The 20,491-nt window shown below is 45.4% G+C and overlaps 1 protein-coding gene across 1 annotated transcript in view; it reads left to right on the plus strand.

Moving 5' to 3' along the window:
• CACNA1B (calcium voltage-gated channel subunit alpha1 B) overlaps positions 1 to 20,491 on the plus strand; it is a 266,954-nt gene that overhangs the window by 128,079 nt on the left and 118,384 nt on the right. The window contains exons 8-11 of the mRNA XM_021414263.1: positions 5,630 to 5,745; positions 13,903 to 13,959; positions 14,654 to 14,728; positions 16,848 to 16,937. Coding sequence (XP_021269938.1) covers positions 5,630 to 5,745; positions 13,903 to 13,959; positions 14,654 to 14,728; positions 16,848 to 16,937 — 338 coding nt within the window. The remainder of the gene's footprint in view (positions 1 to 5,629; positions 5,746 to 13,902; positions 13,960 to 14,653; positions 14,729 to 16,847; positions 16,938 to 20,491) is intronic.

A 20,491-nucleotide genomic window follows, 5' to 3' on the forward strand; every position in this document is an offset into this window, starting at 1 on the left:
AAATAAAAGATGTTTCCCATATCTGGCTTGAAATTGAAGCATTTTCCTCTATGTTCAGTGATAAAAGTGGCTGTGAAGCCTGGCTCAGTGCTGAGAGATCAGTCTCACAGTGTTACTTTCATCCTTTATCAGCTGGTTGAGGAAATTTTGTCCTCCTTGTAAGAGCGATGAGGAAGAAGTAGCAGCAGCTCTGGCCATGCAGGATTGATAGAGCCCGTCCTTATCCCTAAGTGGGGGATGTTAGGATGGGTGAAGCAGTTCAACCAGCTGGGTCTGAATGTCCGGGGGAGACGGGCATTCCCCCTCAAAACATGCCCAAGGTCATCTTGGTTGGTTGTGAGATAGAAACAGATGACACTGGGTGTATTTGGGATTTCGTTCAGCTGATGGTACAATGTGGGGCAGGTGAGAACCCACACAACTTTGTTGTTTTCAGCACGAAGAAACTTCACTTCTACCCATTCTACTCTCCACCTCTATTTTTAACGTACTGGCACCCACCTTGGTGATTGCACTGAAGGGAACACTGAGTGCTCTTCTCCCCCCATCCTCTCCCCTGGCTCCCAGCCTCCTGTGTTCTGCCATGAGCAATTCAGCCCCACTGTCCATCTTGCTCCTGCTGGCTCTCCATGTGCTCCCTTTCTTCCAGGACTCCCTCTGTGTTTTTTCCTCTCAAAGTACAGATTTGCAGAAGGTAAGATAAATGTTTAGCACTGCCAAGGCTTTGTGTCCTTTGTTGTATAAACAGTTACAGTCATAAAGGTGTTGAGCTTTTTTTTTTTTTTTTTTTTTGCCGCATCCAGCAGAGACTTCCCCTTATAAAGGATTTACTGTTCTTCAGAAAGACAAAAGACAGAGATAAGAACCTGCAGAACAAATTATTTCCCTGGAGCAAGAATCTACTTTTCTGTAGACACTTGGGTGCTGATGTGGTTAGTGAATGAAATGCTGGGAGTTTTAACCAGATCAGGCCCTGCTGAAGCAAGCTGCAAGGGGCTTTGCAGGACTGTGTGGGTGAGGCAGGAAATTCAATCACACAAGTCTTGCAGCACTGCAGGATGGCAGGAGCACGAGGAGGGGGCTCAGCAGGAATCTGCCCACCACACTGTCATAACGAGCTTCACTCAAGCAGCAGAATCATGGAATCATCAAGGTTGGAAAGACCACTAAGACCATCAAGTCCAACCATCAACCCATCTCCACCATAGCACTAAATCATGTCACTCAGTGCAGCATCTCCATGCTTCTTGAAAACCTCCAGAGATGGTGACTCCACCACATCCCTGGGCAGCCTATTCCAGTACCTCACCACCATTTCTGACAAGATTTTCCTAATATCCAACATAAATCTCCCCTGCTGCAACTTAAAGGCATTACCTCTTGTTCTACTGAAGGACAGTAGGGGCTTTGTTGGTTTGGGAAAAGGTGGCAAACCCCTTCATCACAGAGACCTGAGAATGAAACTAAACATGAACTGAAGGTTCTTTTTCTGGTTCTGTCCTGCAGTTGATTAACTGTAACAAGTGGTAGGAAGTGGACATCCACCCTTAATACCCAATTAAATGTTTCTGCTTGCATGTAGATTGTCTCTTCCCTAGTGCTGGGAGGTTATCCTAGGGCTCTGGAGTGAGTAAAGTACAACCCCTGAGTGAGCAGAAGCACCAGAAACCTGGTTTTACTGAAAAAAAAAATGCAGGTAGTTCATGTCCATCTTACAAGTTTTATCAGCTGACATGTTCATTGGTCAGGTGTCCTACAAGTGCATCTCTGGGTTCCTACTCTAGTATGTTATAGAAATTTCTATTTCAGAGTTGTTCTTGCTGAATGCTTACAGTTAGGTAGATAACTGGCACTGAATCTTTTTTTTTGAGGTTCTTCCCTTGGTCTCTCCCCATCCAGATAGTCCCTGAGTAGCACAAAACATGTGAGTTTGCACAACTGCTGCTCCTCTGGCTTGTGTCTCCTACAGTGATGCTCCTCCAACTTGCATGTTAAGCAGCCAGAGGAGTTGGAGTATTCCATCAGCTGTCTCCAGCCCATCCCTCACTGCTCCTGAGTGATGTGGGCTGTTTAACAGGCTGCTGTCAAATAACAAGTCTGTTCTTGGGCACTGTTCCATGTTCAAGCAACAAAGCTCACAAGTTAAACGCTCTGTCTTGGCCAATTTTCTTTCTCCACCTGGAGAATTCATTTTGGCCTGTGAGTGACTCAGGCAGTCAAACATCTGTAGGCCTGGCTAGTTACTCACCCATTTGAATTTCTCTGGCAGTTTTGGGGGGCTCCTGTCCCTCAGTGCCTCAGTTTTGCTCATTCCTTTGAAATACTTGGACTAAAGATGAAGCCAGTTCTTAAACTCACTGGTTTTATTTGCTCTAGACTTAAAATTCTGAAGACTTTTTAAACTCCTTTCTGGGAATCCTTGTTGAATTCCTCCTGAGATTTTTGCTTCTTTTTGCTTGCTGTGAGCAGTGCTTTAGATTCAGTAGAGGAAGGCTTTTCTCTCAATATAAGAGTTTTCATGAGATCATGTGTAGCTCAGTAGTGCTGTTCTGAATGAGGAGCTAATTACCTATGTCATTATCATGAATCGCTAATCACCACCACTATTAGCACTAGCAATGACAGTAATGCTGTATCATCTCTCTCTACCTCTTTCTTTTGAGTGGGAAGATTTTCTGTCTTCTTTCTACTGGGGAAGCATGAATTACAGATGTTGAATGATGTGATTAGTGTTGCAGCAAGCCTGGGTGCGTGCCACAAAACCCAAGACCAGGCAGACCGTTACACAGTACTCCACTTCAGCTCTTCTATGGGAAAATTGATCAGAGGACGTAGATCAGGGTTTGTGTTTGTTTGTTTTCCTTTTCGATTAGTGTGACAGTGTTTTTCACTTATGACTAGCATGGAAAAATTAATTGTAAGAATGTCACTGGAGTATAGTATTTTATAGACCCTGGTGGTTACTCATGAGTTGACCTTGCCTCTCTTGTGACTGGGAAACTCTTGAGTTTCCCTGAAGTGGCCATTCCAGTGCATATTTACACTGTGATTTATTTTACTCTTCCTCCTACCAATGTGACAAGTAGCAATCATTCATTTTCCTGGTGACTTTAAGCACCGACCATTCTTGAGAAGAAAAATGCGACACATTGAGCTTGACTGGTATGGCATATGGTTTCCATGATGAATGCCCTTCCGTCGATGTCTACTCCGGCTGTCTCTGTAGGATCAGTTATTCGCAACTGTCATGTTTTAACTAAAATGCACTGTAGTCATCTATCCAGGCAGATCTCATCTTCATCCTAAGCAGTGTCTCCTGATGCTGTGCTGTGTGTAGGAGTGCCAACCTTTCCAGCTCTCCACCTCCTAACGCCTCTCCAGGCAGTGCTGAAAGAGGAGTGTTTTGGGGGACATCTTGGGGCACACAGTGGCTGTTAAGAGTGAAGGACAAGAATGGATGAACGTTGTTTAATATTCTTCATTCTAGAATTAGCTGCTATAAAGAATGTCCTGGATGTAAAGCTGGGCAGGAGGCGGCCTATTTTCTGCTCAGATTTCTGTGAAAATTTGGGAGATTTTTTTCATTTTTAAAGTCAGTGGCATAAATAGCAATTATGCTGGATAAAAAATAGATTTATTTACTGCTATGAAACATTCGTATGGGGTTTTCCAAGCTTCAGTTAGATCAGGCAGAAAACCTTCAGCTTAAGTATTTCTAGATGAAATATGCCATTTTTATAATTTGTTCCCTTTTTCGTGGAAAAGGGAACAATCTTTCCGAAATTTTGCTGAAAATCTCTCATAAAGAAATTCTGAGATGTTTCCAGTTACTGCAGATGGGGAATATATTTCTGTTCTCAAATGATGATGAATGCAGTGGAAGAGAGAGAAGCATGCTTTTATTAATGCATTTCATAAAGAAAAAACCTTGTGGCAGATTCCAGCTTAATCAAATCTCATGAGGTAGGAGAAAGGTGTGCAATGCTTTTCTCCACTAGGAAGACCATACATCAGGACCCTCCCCTCTATGGCAGGGTAAACCAGCCACCTTTAGGGAAGTGAGAGAGGAGTAGAGTGGCACAGTCAGCTCCGTGATCTTCCGACCACACTGCTCTTGGTATAGCCCCAGGATATGGTTGACTTTGTAGGCTGCAAGGGCACACTGCTGGCTCACGCCAAGCTTTTTTCCACCGGAATCCCCAAGTTCTCTTTAGGGCTCCTTTCTGTCTACTAATCATACAGCCTGCATTTGTGCTTACAGTTGCCTCAGCTCGAGTGCAGGACCTGACACTTGGTCTCATTGAACTCCATGAGATTCACATGGGCCCACCTCTCAGGCCTGTCCAGAAGCTGTCAGTGCAGAGCGATGTTTCGGCTTCTTCTGTTTCAAGGATGGGCCATGGGCTATGAGATCAGTGGGAGACAGGATAGGGGAATGAGGATTGCGTCTTGGCTAATTGCAGCTCTCTCATCATGGCTGTAGCAGTGTATGCCGCAGTGCTGAGCCGAGATCTCCTGCAGTCCCCTTCTCCTCAGGTCAGTCCTGCCAAACTGAACAGAAGTGTCATCTTTGAAGGTTGAAATGTAAAGCTGGCTTTGGTGCTTGCAGTTCCTTTTTCTCCATTCTTCCTGCTTCCTCCCATCTCCTGCACCTTGTTAGATTCTAACTGAAAAGTATTTGTGGATAACAAGTAGGTGATGAGGGGAGACTTTAGCAAAGAGCAAAATTAAGTAAGGCTTGCAAGGAAGGACACAGCAGTTCTAAGATGTTAAATGGGACAAAGAGTAGGGCACTGGTATATGTGAGGGACAAAACCTCATTGCTCTTATAACCATACAGGTTAAGCTACCGTGGGATTCATTCTTGTAAACGCTCATTGTTGTGTGCTCAGAGTGAGAGGTTGTAGGGGCTGGTTCAGAGATCTGTAAGCAGTAGATGGACACATGTGCTTGCAGAGGTCAGCTCAGCTGGAGCATCACGAGTTCCTTAGAGGTGATAGGGATTAGCCTGGGGAAAGCCCCATTGTGGGTGACTGGAGGTGGTGGCACAGTTGTCTTAGCATCATTTCAAAGTAGGCTGTAGGATGTACTTGGAAAGGTTTTGGCAGTGGTTGAGTGTCTCTTCCTCTTTTCCTAGCCTGTGTTATTTGGTTACTTCCTGACCCACTCATTTTATATAGTCCCATTGTGGTGATTTGAATCTTTCCACATGACTTGGCAAAGCTAGATCATTGTTACCCTGAACCCACAGCATCTGAGGTATTTCTCCTGACCCCAGAATACCCAGCCTCACCTACTGCTCTCATTTGGTTTGTGTTTGTCAAAGCTGGCTTAAGCCTGGGAAAACTCTGAAGAAGGCTGCCTGGGAAAACTCTGAAGAAGGCTAACTGGGAAGAGCAGATCGCTTCCAAAACTCAAAGATTGCTAGTGCCTCTATGACGAAGTATTTTGCTTCTAGTGGAATCAGAGTGGTAGCTTGTTGGACATTGATGCACAGTGTGCTATGGTTTCCACTCACTGCTGGTGCTGACTGCACAGTCATTGTGAAGTTATTCTCAAAAACTAAGGAGGAGTTGCCTATTTTCCCTGACCTTTTGTGATGTACTTTCTCATTCTTCTCCCTCTGTAGTGAATTTGCCAAAGAACGAGAGAGGGTAGAAAACCGTCGAGCTTTCCTGAAACTCCGTAGGCAACAGCAAATAGAACGGGAACTAAATGGATATTTGGAGTGGATCTTCAAAGCAGGTAAGTGGAGACAGCTAATGTTGGTTCACTATGGTGTGTGGCGTGTAGAGGCTGATGATGGCAAGGGTCTGTCCTTGGTGCTCCTGATCATCCAAGACTGGGCATGGCCCAGCTAAGCACTTACTGGTTTTGTTGGAGTTGTTTCTGAGCAGTCACACTGAAGTTATTGCAGATGATCCCAGGTTGGTTAAGCACAAATAAAGGACTTGAGCCAACTTTACTGCTGAGAGCAAAACATTAGGGCATTAAGTGTCTTAAAACAGTACAATACAAAAAGCAATACAGCGCTAAGTCTCCACTGTGGTGAAGCTGTTGTCTTACGTGAGTCATTTATATTTTATTTACTTTCCACCGCAGCTATTTCATAAGCCTCTGTTGCTATGATGGCAAAATACACTGCAATGTCATTTTTATGAGCTACAAAGATGACTTTCATTAAACTTACCCCAGCACACATTAACATTGCTTTATAACGATTATAACTGAACATTACACTTTATTGCAAGCAGTGATCAACTTTAACAAAGACCTAAATTCTTCAATTTAACAAAAAAGCGTATTTTTCTTTTTTTTAATTGGACAGTAAAGATTACCAGTAATCCTTCTGATATATATTGACATAGCCACAGCGCAATTCATTAACATTTGCTTCCGTGCTTGTATTTCTGCAAAGCTTAAACAATGGAGTAAAATGAAAATGCCTTTTAAAAAAATGTTGGAGAGAAAAAGAAGTGTTGGCTTCACAAGTGGATTTTCAGGTGTCTTTGTAGGCAGGTCAGCTTAATCCCTGCCCACTCTGACTAGGGAAACTGAGGTCCAACACTGTACGGAGACTCGCTGGACACCAGTTGAGAGGCCAGTGGCAGAACTGGCACGTGACGTTTTGCCAAAGCTGTGGGCTGCTGCTATATCTCTGCTCTGAACTGTGTGGTGGCTTGAACCCATTATTCCCCAGAGCACTGTCCACAGTGACAACGGAGTGCCAGTTGTATTGACTTTTATCACTGTGTCTGTTCAGTAGCAACTGTCCTCAATTAAGCAACCACGCTTTACCTCCCCTTAATTCTGTGACTGTAGGATTCAAAAAAAGGACCATTTGCTTTTCTTTCAATTTGGAACTTGTCTGCTCATTGTTTTGCAGCTGTTTTTCTAGCCCAAATTCAAATTAATTAATAGTTTATTGGTTAGCTGGAGCAGAGTTCTGCCTTGACTCTGCTGCCATCTCGCTTTTAAGGATTTTGTCTTTTCTTGGACTCTAAAACCCAAATTCTCCATTAATGCAATAAAAATGAGAATTTTTTGCATGGTTGTGCATTGCTTTGTTTCATTCTGGAGATTGTTCTGTTATGAACAATCCACTATGAGGAGATCATTAGCTGAACCTCGAGGTCTGAAAGCTGAGGTGGAGAAGTTATGAAACACAGCTAGCTGCTCCAAGCATTGAATCCCTGTGGGAATGGCTGGCTTTTCAATTTCTGTGTTGCCAGTGCTGCATAAATGCCACATGAATATACAGTGAAGTTGCTCTAAAATACCCATCTTTTTTTTGTTTAATAACATGAGGTTCAGAAGGTCTTATAGAACAAGCAGCGTATGCAAACCAGCTGAATTAGGGAATAATAAAAACGTCCTGTAAAAGCACTGTTGAAAGTATGATAGGAATATAAAAAAAGCTTTCTAGTACAGCTGAATAATAACAATAATTAAAATCAACTTAATGTTAGTAAATCTTCAAATACAAAATATAGCATGAAGGCTAGACCAAAGACAGAATGAAGTTTTTGGAATTTGGGCACTGAAATGTAGAACTGTGCCATCAATTGGGATTTCCCATTTCTGTTTCTGAGGCCAGGATTTTCAGCTATGATCCTGTGCATCAGGAATTTCCAAAGCAGATTCCTTGTCCAGGACTGTGTACAGGCCAATGACCAAAGTAAAACCAAATTGCTTTGTGGGAAAAGCAGAAATATCTCATAATGATGTTATAAAGCATTTGCATAAATGAAAGAGCAAAAGGTCTTGATGTTCTGCTCTAACGTAACTGTGGAGATTTTTGTTTATTACTCATGTAAATACCTAATTGTTTTTAAATCCTTCTAGCATCATTGACCTCAGAGAATCCTTGTAGCAAGGAGTTCCACACATTAATAGTTGGTTTGAATGAAGAAAAATATTTTCTTCCTTGATTTTAAATATGTTGTCTTTCTGCACAGGAATGTATTTCTTTTTATTACTCCTCTTTTCTGCTGCATTTCTACCTTGTATCACCTATTTTTTTTTTCTGCTGTAAAGCATGCAGAGCCAATCTGCTCTTTCCCTTCCTTCCCATGGAAGGCTCTCCAGGCTTCTAATATTTATAGTATCTATCTCCGAGCATTTTGTTTGTTCATTTTTTTTCCTCATTTATTTTTGATGCAAGATAGGAAGAATGGAAAGCTGTGTCCCAGCATCCTAAGGGGTGTCTTAATCTGGTTGACTTTGCTCTGTAGCAGTTTCCATATATTGAGTAGTTACTGGTGCTGGAAGGGAGGTTTCCTTGTTCTCTGTCATGCTCAAGTTCTTACCTCAAGGGCTGTAACTGGTTTAGAACCAAGGGAAGTATTTTAATGACTGAAATATTCCTTCATCTGTATGCTACCTCCCGTTTGTCAACAGTGATTTTGATTTAGCATTCTGCTCATCATTTATTGATTGCTTTTGATGTTTCTTAGAGTCATCTTTATTTGTAAAGCGCATAAAATTTTATTACCTCTTGCTGCATTTGTTGCATTAAACACGTGATTCTGATAAACTTTGGAGGTTGATACTATTAACTCCTTTTTATATTGAGATCATAGTCTGTTTAGTACACTAGAAGAAAACAATAGGTCTTTGTTTTCTACTTCTTAAATGCTATGTGAATTGATCATGTTCTAGACTCAGTCTACGGACTTACCCTAGTTGACACTTGTGTTGTAAGAATGGAACTCCTTAGCAGCCTGGACCTTGAGTAACTGTCTATACATCTTTCCTTTTTTCTAGGAGTACTTTTATTTATTTTTTTTTCCTGTGGTGAAATAAGCCTATAAAAAGGAAGAAAATATTAATAAATAATACCTGCAAAGTTTTCAAGGAGGTACCTTGGCACAGCTAACATATTTTGGTGCCAGCTCATTACTGATAAATCACTAGAAGTACAGCTGTACTTGAAACTGAAGCAAATGTATCTAAGGCTATTTTAGATGTGGATTGTTTAATATAATCAGCGGTGTATCTGCTTGAGGAATCTATACTAAGGTGTTTTAAACAGTGACATCCTTAATGTGTGACTACTTAATACTGGAAGCCTTAATTGATGGAGTGATTAACAAATGCCTTCTTTACTGAAAGGCTGGGAACAAAGGAGAGAATTGTAACAAAGCTAATGCAGTGCTGAATTTAGACATGCATGACTTAAATGAAAACTCAACCAACTGTCCAGTCAGTTTCCTTAGAAGTTGGATTGACTTTCTTGACATAGGATCATAGAAAGATCAGGGATGAGGCTGTTGCTTCACCTACTTCTCATGTGTATGTTGAAGAATGAAGGCATGCTCAGGAGAGTTTAAATATCTTTAAAATGAAATAACAGGAGATTTCATGTAGAATGCCTATACATGTTTGTTGTGGGGCCAAGAGAAAAGACTAAGCATGGAAAATTGTAACTCAGTGGAGTCCTTTTGGGAATGTTGTGAGAAAGTGTCCTGTTGCACCACGTGAGTTACAAACCTGGAAGCATCTTCAAGGCTGTAAGATGCTTAGTGCTGCGAGTTTCAGACCAGAAGCAGTGATCAAATCACGATTTTTTCTTCTCACAGAACTTAGGCCAGTAATTTATTCGTTAATTACCATGTCAAACCCATAAATATTGACTGTATGTATTATTCAAAAGCAAAAGGTGTGGTTCATTTAGAAAGGGGCGCGTAGTCCTAACTTGAATGTCAACGGAAGAAGTCAATTATCTTTTTTTAGCAAATTCCTTAAAGAGACCAACTCTTCCCAATGCCGGGAGTCAGCTGACAGAGGTGCAAAAACCAGTGCTTCCCACCATGGGGCTCCTCTAGGCACAGGTGAAGCATTCCCATAAAATGGCTCTTCTCCAGTTCAACCAATGTCAAATAAAGTCTTGCTGGTGATCAGCAGCCCTGTCCTGTCCCATCTGCCCCTTGTCAGGACGAGGCTGCTCTTTGTGCTCTTTGTTTTATGTTTTCTTCTGGCTCCGTGCAAAAACGGTATCAAGTCAGTTTGAAATTGTGTCTTTCAGAGGAATTAAAACATGCTTTTTCAGTCAAACTCCTCAAAACTGTAGCAGCTATGAGGCTGTCACACTGCCTTTCTATCAGAGAGCGGAGAACTAGGTTCTCTGCACAGAGTAAAGAGCTTATAAGTCCACAAATATTCTTTTGAAGATGTTTCTCTTATCTTACAAGGACATACATCATTCTGAAAACACATTGCTCAGGGACTCAAAGTGTTTCTGTTCAGAGCCAATCAGGTCGCCTGTCTTCTGCATTTTAATTCTTTGCCAGTCCAGCTCTTTCACACAACACTGATTCTGAGCGTTACTTTTCTTCTGGAGTAAGCAGGCTTTGTAAAAGGGTGGCAGTTCTCTCTTTCAGCTCACTGTAACATAGAGTGATAAAGGTTGGAAAGACCACTAAGATCATCTAGTCCAACCATCAACGCATGCTTGTGACTGCCATCAATCCATGCCATTCCCCGACACAACAAAACTTAGCAAACCTCAGGTTTCAGCTTTCTGTAGAAGAAATAGAGCAACAAGCCCTTGATACAGCTGGGAAAAATAACCTTACATCCATGAAAAATGTCAGCAACATGCATGAGATTGCCAGAGAGGGTAATTGTTAGAAAAGCAAATTAGAGACCCAAAATCAGAGTGAAAGTGCGAGGCCTTTTTCTAAGGGATGCATTTTATTCGCTTTATTTACTTAACAAATTTGAAGCTTCAGTGGTTAAATCTCTTCCCCTCCCTTCCCCTCCCTTCCCCTCCCTTCCCCTCCCTTCCCTTCTCTTCTTCAGTACAAGATGCCTGCCTTGATTCCCAGTCCTTCGATGTGCTGAAGATTGTCAGTGCTTAATGACCAGCAATAAATCTTACCGCTGAGACACTTCTCACTCTGATATACTAGTGAAGGCCCCATGCCTTTGTTTGGAGGCTAGAAGTTGCTGATACAATACTGTGTCTTTGTTGAATATTTCTTTTAATGTAGAGGAACTGTTCTTTGGAGGCTTTTCAGGCTCCTTAATTATCTTCTGCCAGTCTCTATTACAGTGATGACTAAAGGCAATGCGACTTCTGAGCGTCTGCTGAGGTTGCTGCCTGGTTAAGAAAAACATCCTGGTAACAATGTGATATCTTCTGCTGAACTGTCTTATTAGCAGGCTTTGAAACCTCATAAAGTCCCACTGGGGTGGATGTGATCTTGCAGTTCCCCAGTGGATGTAAAGCAGATGGGAGTGACTGTCAAGGGTAAGAATGGAGGAGAGTCAGGCTGGAGACAATGCATATATGAGATGGAGTTTTTGGTTATTTTAAAGTGACAGCAGAGCTGAACCTTGGCTGAGGAATGTCTGTGGAGGAAGATAGGTTGGGGATCAAGTGGTGGCCTTGGATTTGGGGTAAAGGCTCATCTGGTCTGCAGAGTTATCTCAGGACTCCGTATTTTGTAGGTGAAAATACACTGATACCAAATTGCTACTTGCAAATTCGGAGGACCCACTGGTATGTGCCATTCTGGTTTCTGAAACCTCGTGTAGTTAAATCTGTCCTCTATCTGGCTGTGGGGACACACATGACTCTGGAAGACCAGAAGGTCCCAGTACACATTGCAAACCACGATGTTTGTGCAGTTCTCACGCCCCTAGGGAATGCAGAGTCTCAGGACTGCTCTTCAGCTGCTGCCCAAAAGGTGGAGAAGAGCCATGCCTGATTATTACAGGAGCACATCAAGTGTGAGGCCACTCAGCAACAGGAGAAACGATAGTTTATTTTCCTACCCAATCTGAGATCTCTGTAAGGAACTAATGCAGTGATTTTCTTCCCGCACTATTACAAATTGAGTGCAGAATTGAGTCTCCATCTAAGCAAACAGGCTCTTTCTTTACTGGAGCACGTTAAGTAACTCTTAACGTGATATCATTGAAGCCAGCAACTCTTGGAGCACTGACCATTGAGCACGCCCGGTCTGCCTGAGCTCTTCCTTTCACAGACACCTCATGCACTGCCCTCTTCTGAGTGCAGCTCCTAAGGAGACGCTGCCTGCTGCCCTTTGCTAGCTCATTACTTCTGCTACCACCTGCATGGCTGTGCATCTGCTCCCAGCAGTCCCACGGGGTAGCTTGTATTCGTCCATCGCGTTTGCAGACCCTTTGTCCGGCTGCCTCTGGGAAGGGGATGTCTTATCTAAGCATCCCTTCTGTTCTAGGGCAACTGTTTGTTTTAATTGTCGTTAATTCTGTTTAACTCTTTCTGTGCAGCTTTTCCTTAGGCGAGACTTCAGAAGTACCTTTTGATTTTGAGCTTTGAGAGAAAAGATTCTTGAACCATCTAAAAAAGAAAAGTACATTTTAGTTGTCCAACCCAACCAAGGAATTTCCAAAAACACCCAATTCGTATTGTTTTCTTTTTTAAGGATTTCACACTTTTTAAGTGCAGATTTACATCTCAGTTGACATTTTTAACCCTCTCCCAGCACCACTGATTTCCTTCCCCCTTCTGCGTCTTTGGTGCATTAGTTTGCATTTTGTTTTGTTCCCCCTTGCTTGAGTTTCTTGTCTGCCTGAGTCCTTAACATTATTTTCCAGCCGCCTCAATTTGCTGTCTTATTAATGTATCATTCATTCTCTCTCTCCCCCAGATGATTAATAAAGAGATTATATAAGACTTGTGTGGTAGTGCTGATCCCTCCAGTATTCCTCCAGACAGCTCTTTCAGCTTCACACTTTGATGTTTGGCTGTGGTTTGCTGTTATTTTTGTAGTTAGCCTTCCATCTAGGCTGGTTTAAATGGGATTTTGGGTAAAGTTTTGTAGGAGTGCAGTGTCAGATCTCTTAGTAAGATCCTAAATTACGTCTCTGCCAAACATGGAAGAATTTGTCACTTTTAATAATACAAGGAAGCATACAGTTAACCAGCTGCCAATTCAATATTTTGTACACTTCAGATTGTCCTTTAGAAAACCCTTACATAATTTTACAGCAGCAAGCTAAAATCTGCAGTTCAGACCATATGAACTGTGAGGTTTCAAGTGTTGGTGCAGTGTGTGGTGTGTGCTGCAGGCTGACTTGGGCGATGACATTTGCATTGTGAAACCTTGGGAAATTTGGTCGTTCTTCATGCAGATAGAAATGAGTCATTTCTGATTGAGGGGCGGTGGGTCTTTTTTCAGTGCTCTTTGAATTCTCGTACTGTTGGAAAGTATAAACTTGTATTTTGGAGACTATACAGGAATGGAAAACCAACGGTGGCATCTCTCGTGTGTTGCACTTTGAACTGTACTAGCCTGAACTCCGCTATGGCAATCTTGACATTGATTTTATTTTGACAAAGATTTGATCCGATGGCTGTTTGGTGACTTTTGTTCCCTGCGATGTGACACAGCTGAAGTGTGGCACAGCCCCACTTGTGTTACCCTGTGCTGTGAGACATGGATCCTTTCTCCCTAGGTTAAGTCCTGCTCTTATTGATGGAGACATAATTGTGGTAATGGCCATAAAACATCTTTCACTCCTTGGTGTCTCCAATATTGATGGGCAAGAGGGACCCTCCTCTGGCTTTGGCTTTGCTTGGGGCTGGAGAAGGGTTCTTGCTCTACAGAAATCCTTTGTGGGTGGTAGCTTGGTGAAGAAACTGGAGTGCATGGCTCATTCCGAAGAAGGAGATCATAGAGGAATGCTGTAGGCAGTTTGTCTAACCTCCTTCCCTGCGCAAGAAGGGTACAGGGTAACAAAAAACGCTCTGCAAACCGTCCTTCCTCCCCAGGCTTGGTGTAACTCGGTAATACAACGGGATAAGGCTGGCGGCAGCTGAGGCAGAGGTCTGCTGCACCCGGCTCAGCTGCTTTTAGAGTGGGGATGTGATGCATCTGAGGTTGAGCCTGGATGTTTTTCTTCTTACAGAGGAGGTCATGCTGGCCGAGGAAGACAAGAACGCGGAAGAGAAATCTCCTCTGGACGGTAGGTCGTTTTGCTGTGTGGTTTTCCTCCCGCAACACAAGAGGTTCACCTGCTGTATGCTGACATGGCTTTCTGCTGCAACCAGGAGGGTGTGAGGAACACGCTCTTGCATGCACTTGGAATAAGTCGGGCTAAAGAGTCCCTTTTCCCGTACCGGGCCTTTTTGAGGTTGCAGGTGAATGATGAGCAGTTATGTGACACCACTCTGGGATGGGATCTGCCCTTGGGGTCAGTCGGGCCCTGCACTGCCTGGGGGCCCGCAGTGTGGTGGGGGCACCTGCCCCAAGCAGAGGCGGCTGTGCCTGGGGATATGCTGCAAGGCGATGCCAGAAGAGAAATACATTGACCAAGAGAAGGCAGGGCTCTGAACCGAGGTTTCCAACGGATGTGACAAAGAGACTAAGACCCCTGTTACTTGTAAGCAGTAAGACATAACAGGGTGTGGTGATCCTATCTTCCAACATGCGACCCTAGCTGTCAGGCCGGCTGGAGCTTTGGACACAGTGCAGTGAGGACGTGGGGACCGCTCTCCCCGTGCCTCGAGACCGATGAGCTCTTAGGGTGCGACAGTCAAAGTTCAGTTAAAGATTCTTCCCTCTCCCTTTTCTGACCATCTTTCGTCCTCCCATGTCTCCTCCTTTCCCCTCCCCTCCCTTTCCCCCCTCTTTTTTTTTCTCCTCCCATTCACTGTCAGGGAGGGCCGCCTCGGAAGGGCCGATTCAACAAGGCACGGCACCGGCAGAGACTAGCAGCGGCAGCAGCTACAACAGTGAGTGGATTGCAAATCATCAGGGGCTCAGGTGGCACAAGTGGGGCAGCGCGTCCCCCTCGCCCCGAGCACCCAGGTCACCAGCGATGCTTCCCACCTGCTTTGTCTCCTTGCTCTGAGCTCGGTGGTTCCCGGTGCAACCCATGCCCGGCCGCTGGCTTGGCTGCGTGACCTGGACTCGGGAGGACCTGGGGCTGGAAGGAGGTCAGGGCTGAGGTGCACTTGGCAAATCTCTGTGTGTGTGTGCATGTGTGCAGTGGTGTGTGAGTATAGCCAGGGCTTGTGGTCTCGAGCTGCAATGAGCGTCTGGAAGAGCTGAAGAGTTGAGTGCTGTGAGCACGCTAGAGGTGGGTGCAGGCCATAGAATACAGAGGTACACCGAGGCTCCATCCCTGCTTAAAACGATGTTCCCAGCCTCGAAGGCAACCTATATGGAGCAGCCCTCCTCTCTGCTGGTAAATGGTCTCAGCCTCCAACATGGGAATGTTGCATCCAAAGTACCTGTAGCGATGGGGAATGGTTTTAAACTAAAGGAGGGGAGATGTAGATTAGATGTCAAGGGGAAGTTTTTCACAGAGGGTGGTGAGGTGCTGGCACAGGCTGCCCAGAGAGGTTGTGGCTGACCCATCCCTAGAACTGTTCAAGGCTAGGCTGGATGGGACCCTGGGCAGCCTGATCTGGTGCCTGATCTAGCAGTTGGCAACCCTGCCCACAGCAGGGGGGTTGGAACTAGATGATCTTTGAGGTCCCTTCCAACCCAAGCCATTCTATGATTCGGTGGTATACTCTAATTGCTAAATTTAGAGCTTTTTTGAGGGGGGAATAAGATAAAGGAGAAGGTATTCATTTCATGCCAAGGAGCGCTCTAAAACTTTACTCCTGGGGTTGGTTATGTTCTACTGCTGGGGATGGCCCTGGACACACTGGAGTTTACTGGGAGAGATGCAGCCTGAAGGAGACTAAGGCTGGTGTTGCTGGGACTGAGGGTCCAGCCCTACTACTGGGTGGGGAGAGAAAGAAGAGGTTATCTGCAAAAATTACATCCAGGTCACAGCTGCAGGTGGAGAGCATTCTCTCTTCTTTGAGCCTCTGAACCTGGGAGGTGTTCTGGGGGCTCCCTTGAGGTGACATGAGCACTAATTTGTGGAGGAACGAATCCATCTGCAAGGCAGGGAAAGTGATGTAGTGCGAGGGGGTCTTCTCATACGAACCCACCCCCATGTCAGTCTCTGTGGAGTGCATGGGCTTGCTGTGTGTGCCTCCTGACCAGTCTGTATCACCACACCGTGGGGTGTCTTACTGCTGATAGCAAGCGGTGCTTAGTTCCTGTATGTCTTGAAGCTGTGACAAAACCGTGTCAACATATTTTTTCTCTGCTAGTTCTCGAGGTTTGCAGGTAGGTGGTGGCGGGCCCAGCATCCTGCATTTCCCCGTGTGTGCTGGGTGAGCAGTGCAGACCTCTCCCAGCCTCGGGCTGCGGTTCTCCTTCCTTCGTGTAAAACGATGCAGCGATGTTTACCCTCCCGACAAAAGATGCTGTTGAACAAAGTGTGTTCTCAAAGAGCTAGGACGTTCCCAGAGGGAAGGGGTTGTGCAGTGGGTGCTATTAAGAGCGCGTGCACTGATTTGCAGCAGTTGCTTTCACCATAGTGTTTTCGCTGCTTAAGGCATCGCTCTGCGGTAAGCTGTACCCAAGCCCTGTAAATGCTAACTTCTTAATGGTGCACACTGTAAACAGCATTAATGTTTTTAATGGATGGAAGCACTCATCTCATGACCCATGGGGGCTCAGGGAGGTTCAGTGACCCTGCCCAGCCTTTCTGCTGCGCTAAAAGGTCCAGCAGCTGCAGTGACATACTCTTGCTTCTGTGTAAGCATGCAGAACTGTGCCTGGCAAGCCTTCAGGATCTAGAAGGTTAAGTGAAAAAGTGCCCTGCCATCGAGGCATGCAGAGGCCCTGCAAGGCTGTGGGTTGGCCGATTTGCTCCAGCTTGCCCTTGTGCGAGAGCTTGAAGCTGGTGTTGGGCAGTAAGTGCTGGTCATGGAGAGAGAGAAGGGAGGGGGAGAGAGAACCCACTCTGACAGCTCACAGGGTGTTTTCTCTTTAATTTATACACAGTGTTGAAAAGAGCTGCAATAAAGAAGAGCAAAAACGACCTGATTCATGCTGAAGAAGGTGAGGACCATTTCACAGACATTTGCTCCGTTGGTGAGTACTGGCTTCGCATTCCCCCAGGTTTAGACCTTCAACTAAACACGTTCATGTCCTGTTTCTTCCGAGCGGCTCCTTTGCTCCAGAAGGGAAATTACTCAGTTTGCCAAAGCCAAAGGCATTGCAGATTCACCCACTCCCCTCGCTGCCCTGCTATTGCATGCTGCACCTCCAGTAGAGCCCAAATGCCTGGAGACACCATGCTGTGCAGGGCACCCCACGGCTCTGCTCAGAACATGCTCGTTTATGCTAATGAAACCCAAATATGTCAAACATTCCCACTAAGCCTCAGCTGTTGTGGTGAGTAGAGGAAGTGGACAGACTTTTAGTCACATCTGCCACTACAGTGCAGTGCATGGTTTGGCCAAGAGAATGGGCCCTGGGAGATGCCCAACAGTGGCCCACATTTCCTCGTTCTTGCCTTAGGAAGGGTTCTCATTGAGTTTTCCAGTTTCTAAGGCCAGATATGGTGATGCACAACCACGTGATTGCCCACACACCTCCAATGCAGAGGGTGGCATCCTGCGAAGTCTGCCGTTGCTGCTGCAAATTTGGTATAGAATCACAGAATCATTAAGGTTGGAATGACCTCTAAGATCACCAAGTCCATCCCCACCATGCCCACTGACCACATCCCTCAGTGCCACATCTCCATGGTCCTGGAACACCTCCAGGGACGGGTGACTGCACCACTCCCTGTGCGGCCTGTGCCAGTGTGTTACCACTCTTTCTGAGAAGAAATCTTTCCTAATACCCAACCTGAACCTCCCCTGACACAACTTGAGGAACTTTTGTTCTAGCAAAACTTCTTGTCCTATCCAAAACGCTTCAGCTCCAGAGAACACAGCTGTGTCAGGCTCCAGTGATCCTACTTGTCCTGCAATTACTGGGGCGCCAGGTCCCATCAGGCACTGCCAGGGGAGGCCAATGGCTAATGGGAGCTCCCAGTGCCCCAGAGAAGGGGAGCTCTGTGGGCATCTGTCAGTTGTGGCTTTTCCTTGCTGGCTGGAGAGACATCTCCCTGCCTGCTTTGGAGTTGTTTTGCTTACTCCTGCTTACTCCTCTCCCTGTTCTTTGAGTCTGTATTTTGTTTTGCTGCTGAAGTAGCAGATGTTCTCATTATCTTCCAAAGAAATGTCTTGGCACCCCAGATACCACAAAGCAGCAAATCCTGGATGCATAAGGGTAGCAGCACAAACAGTACACTTGAGAGTACGTGTCCATCTATGCTTGCAAGCATGAGTGCCTCAAATGCTCTTTGGAAATTTGGCATTAACCTTTTAGAAGATTACAGCTGCTGCTGGATTTTTTTTTCCCCTGCTTAAATGAAAACCTGTTCGCTGCAAATGAGCATTGCTCTGTGTGTTCCTGACACCATCACCCTCTGCTGAACTGCCACAGGGTGTTGTGGCGAAACTGCTGACAATCCTATGAGAGATGCTGATGAAGGAAGGCAAAACTGCAGCAGCCGTGTGTGGTTTTTGTTTCATTTTCTTTCTGAGCTGCTCGTATCCCTGCATGGATAATAAGCAATGGTCATTTCTGGAACATTTGTTTATGGCTGCAATCATTATGAGATCTTTGCATTCACATCCAAGTCCCTCCAGGCGCTGGGTACCCATGCCACACAAACAGATCTCTCCGTTCAGCCTTTCAGGTGGCAGAGGATGATGGAGCATCTGGGCTCGTGCATAATCTGGTGCAGAGCTGGGAACTGTCTCGGGAGCATATGGCAGGGAAAATAACAGCAGTGCTTTCCACCTCCTGCAAGTGGTTCATCCACTGGGGAAAAGTGGGTTTGATTCTGATTCATGGAACAAGTCGAAAAAGAAGTGGATAAAGCAAGCAGATCCTTCTGCAGCCTCTGGAAAGGGTGAAACTTCATAACATAAACAATCAGATCATATGGGTGATTATGCATGAAGAATATGTTTTTGAGCAAAGTTTTTTTTGGATGGTTTCCGTGTGCTATCGTGTCTTGCTGATGAGAGCATAAGGACTGTGGAAGAACTAACAATGCAATTACTGAGTGCAAAGTGATGCAGACCAGAGGGGCAGAGATGCTGACAGGTCTCTTGCTGGCTGTTGCCTGCATACGTTGCACTTTAATTCAAACACAAGTACCTCAATGAGCCTTATAATTGCATTATAAAGCTCGATAGCGGTAAACACTTCCCAGTGTGTTCTCTGGAGTTATTCTTAAGATTTATTCTTTCATTTTCTCCTGTCTCTTTGACTTTTCTCTGCACTAACCAGCCTGCAGCAGTCAATGCTGGCTCCTCACCCTCCTTGCTGTGCAAGAGCCATCTCTAGAAAAGAGGATGTTTTCCACATTTAAATCAATTTAAATACAGAATGTGGGCTGCTGTTCTTTCCTGGAAGACAGAATCATAGAATCATTAAGGTTGGAAGAGACCTCTAAGATCATCAAGTCCAACCCCAACCCATTGCCACCGTGCCCACTGATCACGTCCCTCAGTGCCACATCTCCACGGTCCTGGAACACCTCCAGGGATGGTGATTCCACCACTCCCTGGGCAGCCTGTGCCAATGGCCAACTGCTCTTTCTTGTAAGAGATGTTTCCTAATACCCAGCCTGAACCTCCCTTGGCACAACCTGAGGCCATTTCCTCTCATCCTACTGCTGTCACCTGGGAGAAGAGGCTGACCCCCCACCTCACCACAACCTCCTTTCAGAGAGTTGTTGAGAGCAATAAGGTTTCCCCTGTGCCTCCTCTTCTCCATCCCAGTTCCCTCAGCCGCTCCCCATCACACTTGTGCTCCAGACCCCTCACAGCTCTGTTGCCCATCTCTGGACACCTTCCATGGCCCTGACATCTTTCCTGCACTGAGCAGCCCAACACTGAGCACAGTACTCAACGTGCAGCCTCACTGAGGCTGAGTAAAATTTCTTAACCTGTAGTTCATTTTATTGCCTTAAAACATCAGATGGGCACTACTACTGTTAGTTTTCACACCGCCAAAGGAAAGATTATCAAACTAATAGGACAACAGCCCACTGAGCTTTCCAGCAAGGAGTTAGTTTGTAACTCAGCCAGGGGCAGCCTGAACTTGGCGTGTTGGTGGATGGCCAGAGCTGTGCAGAGAAGCATGGAGCTTGCTGGTAGGGAGGTGGTGTGGCACGCTCCTGGGAAGAACACCCTGCTGTCACCACCCATCTACGACTGCGGTGTTTGGTGTTACTGCAAGATGACACAGGGTGAGATCCTCACCCCTTCCGTGATTGGAGGTGTTGAAATGCCGACGAGCACACTCAGATCACTTGGCTGCCACAGCCAGAACATTTTGTTCGTGTAACTCAGCCATCTCCAAGGAGAGCCCGTGTGGGTCACCTGCTGTCACAGTGCTTGGTCCATGCAGGGCAGTGTGTGTCCTGGCCAGTCCTATCACTGGGAGGCAACAGCGGATGACAGCAAAGGCCAACAGCACGCTGCCTTGCCTCGAGCCACCTAGAAACAAGGTTTGCAATCAGAGGAGTGTGAGCACAGCGTGAAGCAGGTAGCAGACAGCCCACGGCCATCACCATTTAC

The sequence above is a fragment of the Numida meleagris genome, chromosome 16, assembly GCF_002078875.1.
Source record: "Numida meleagris isolate 19003 breed g44 Domestic line chromosome 16, NumMel1.0, whole genome shotgun sequence".
NCBI classification, from domain to species: Eukaryota; Metazoa; Chordata; class Aves; order Galliformes; family Numididae; genus Numida; species Numida meleagris.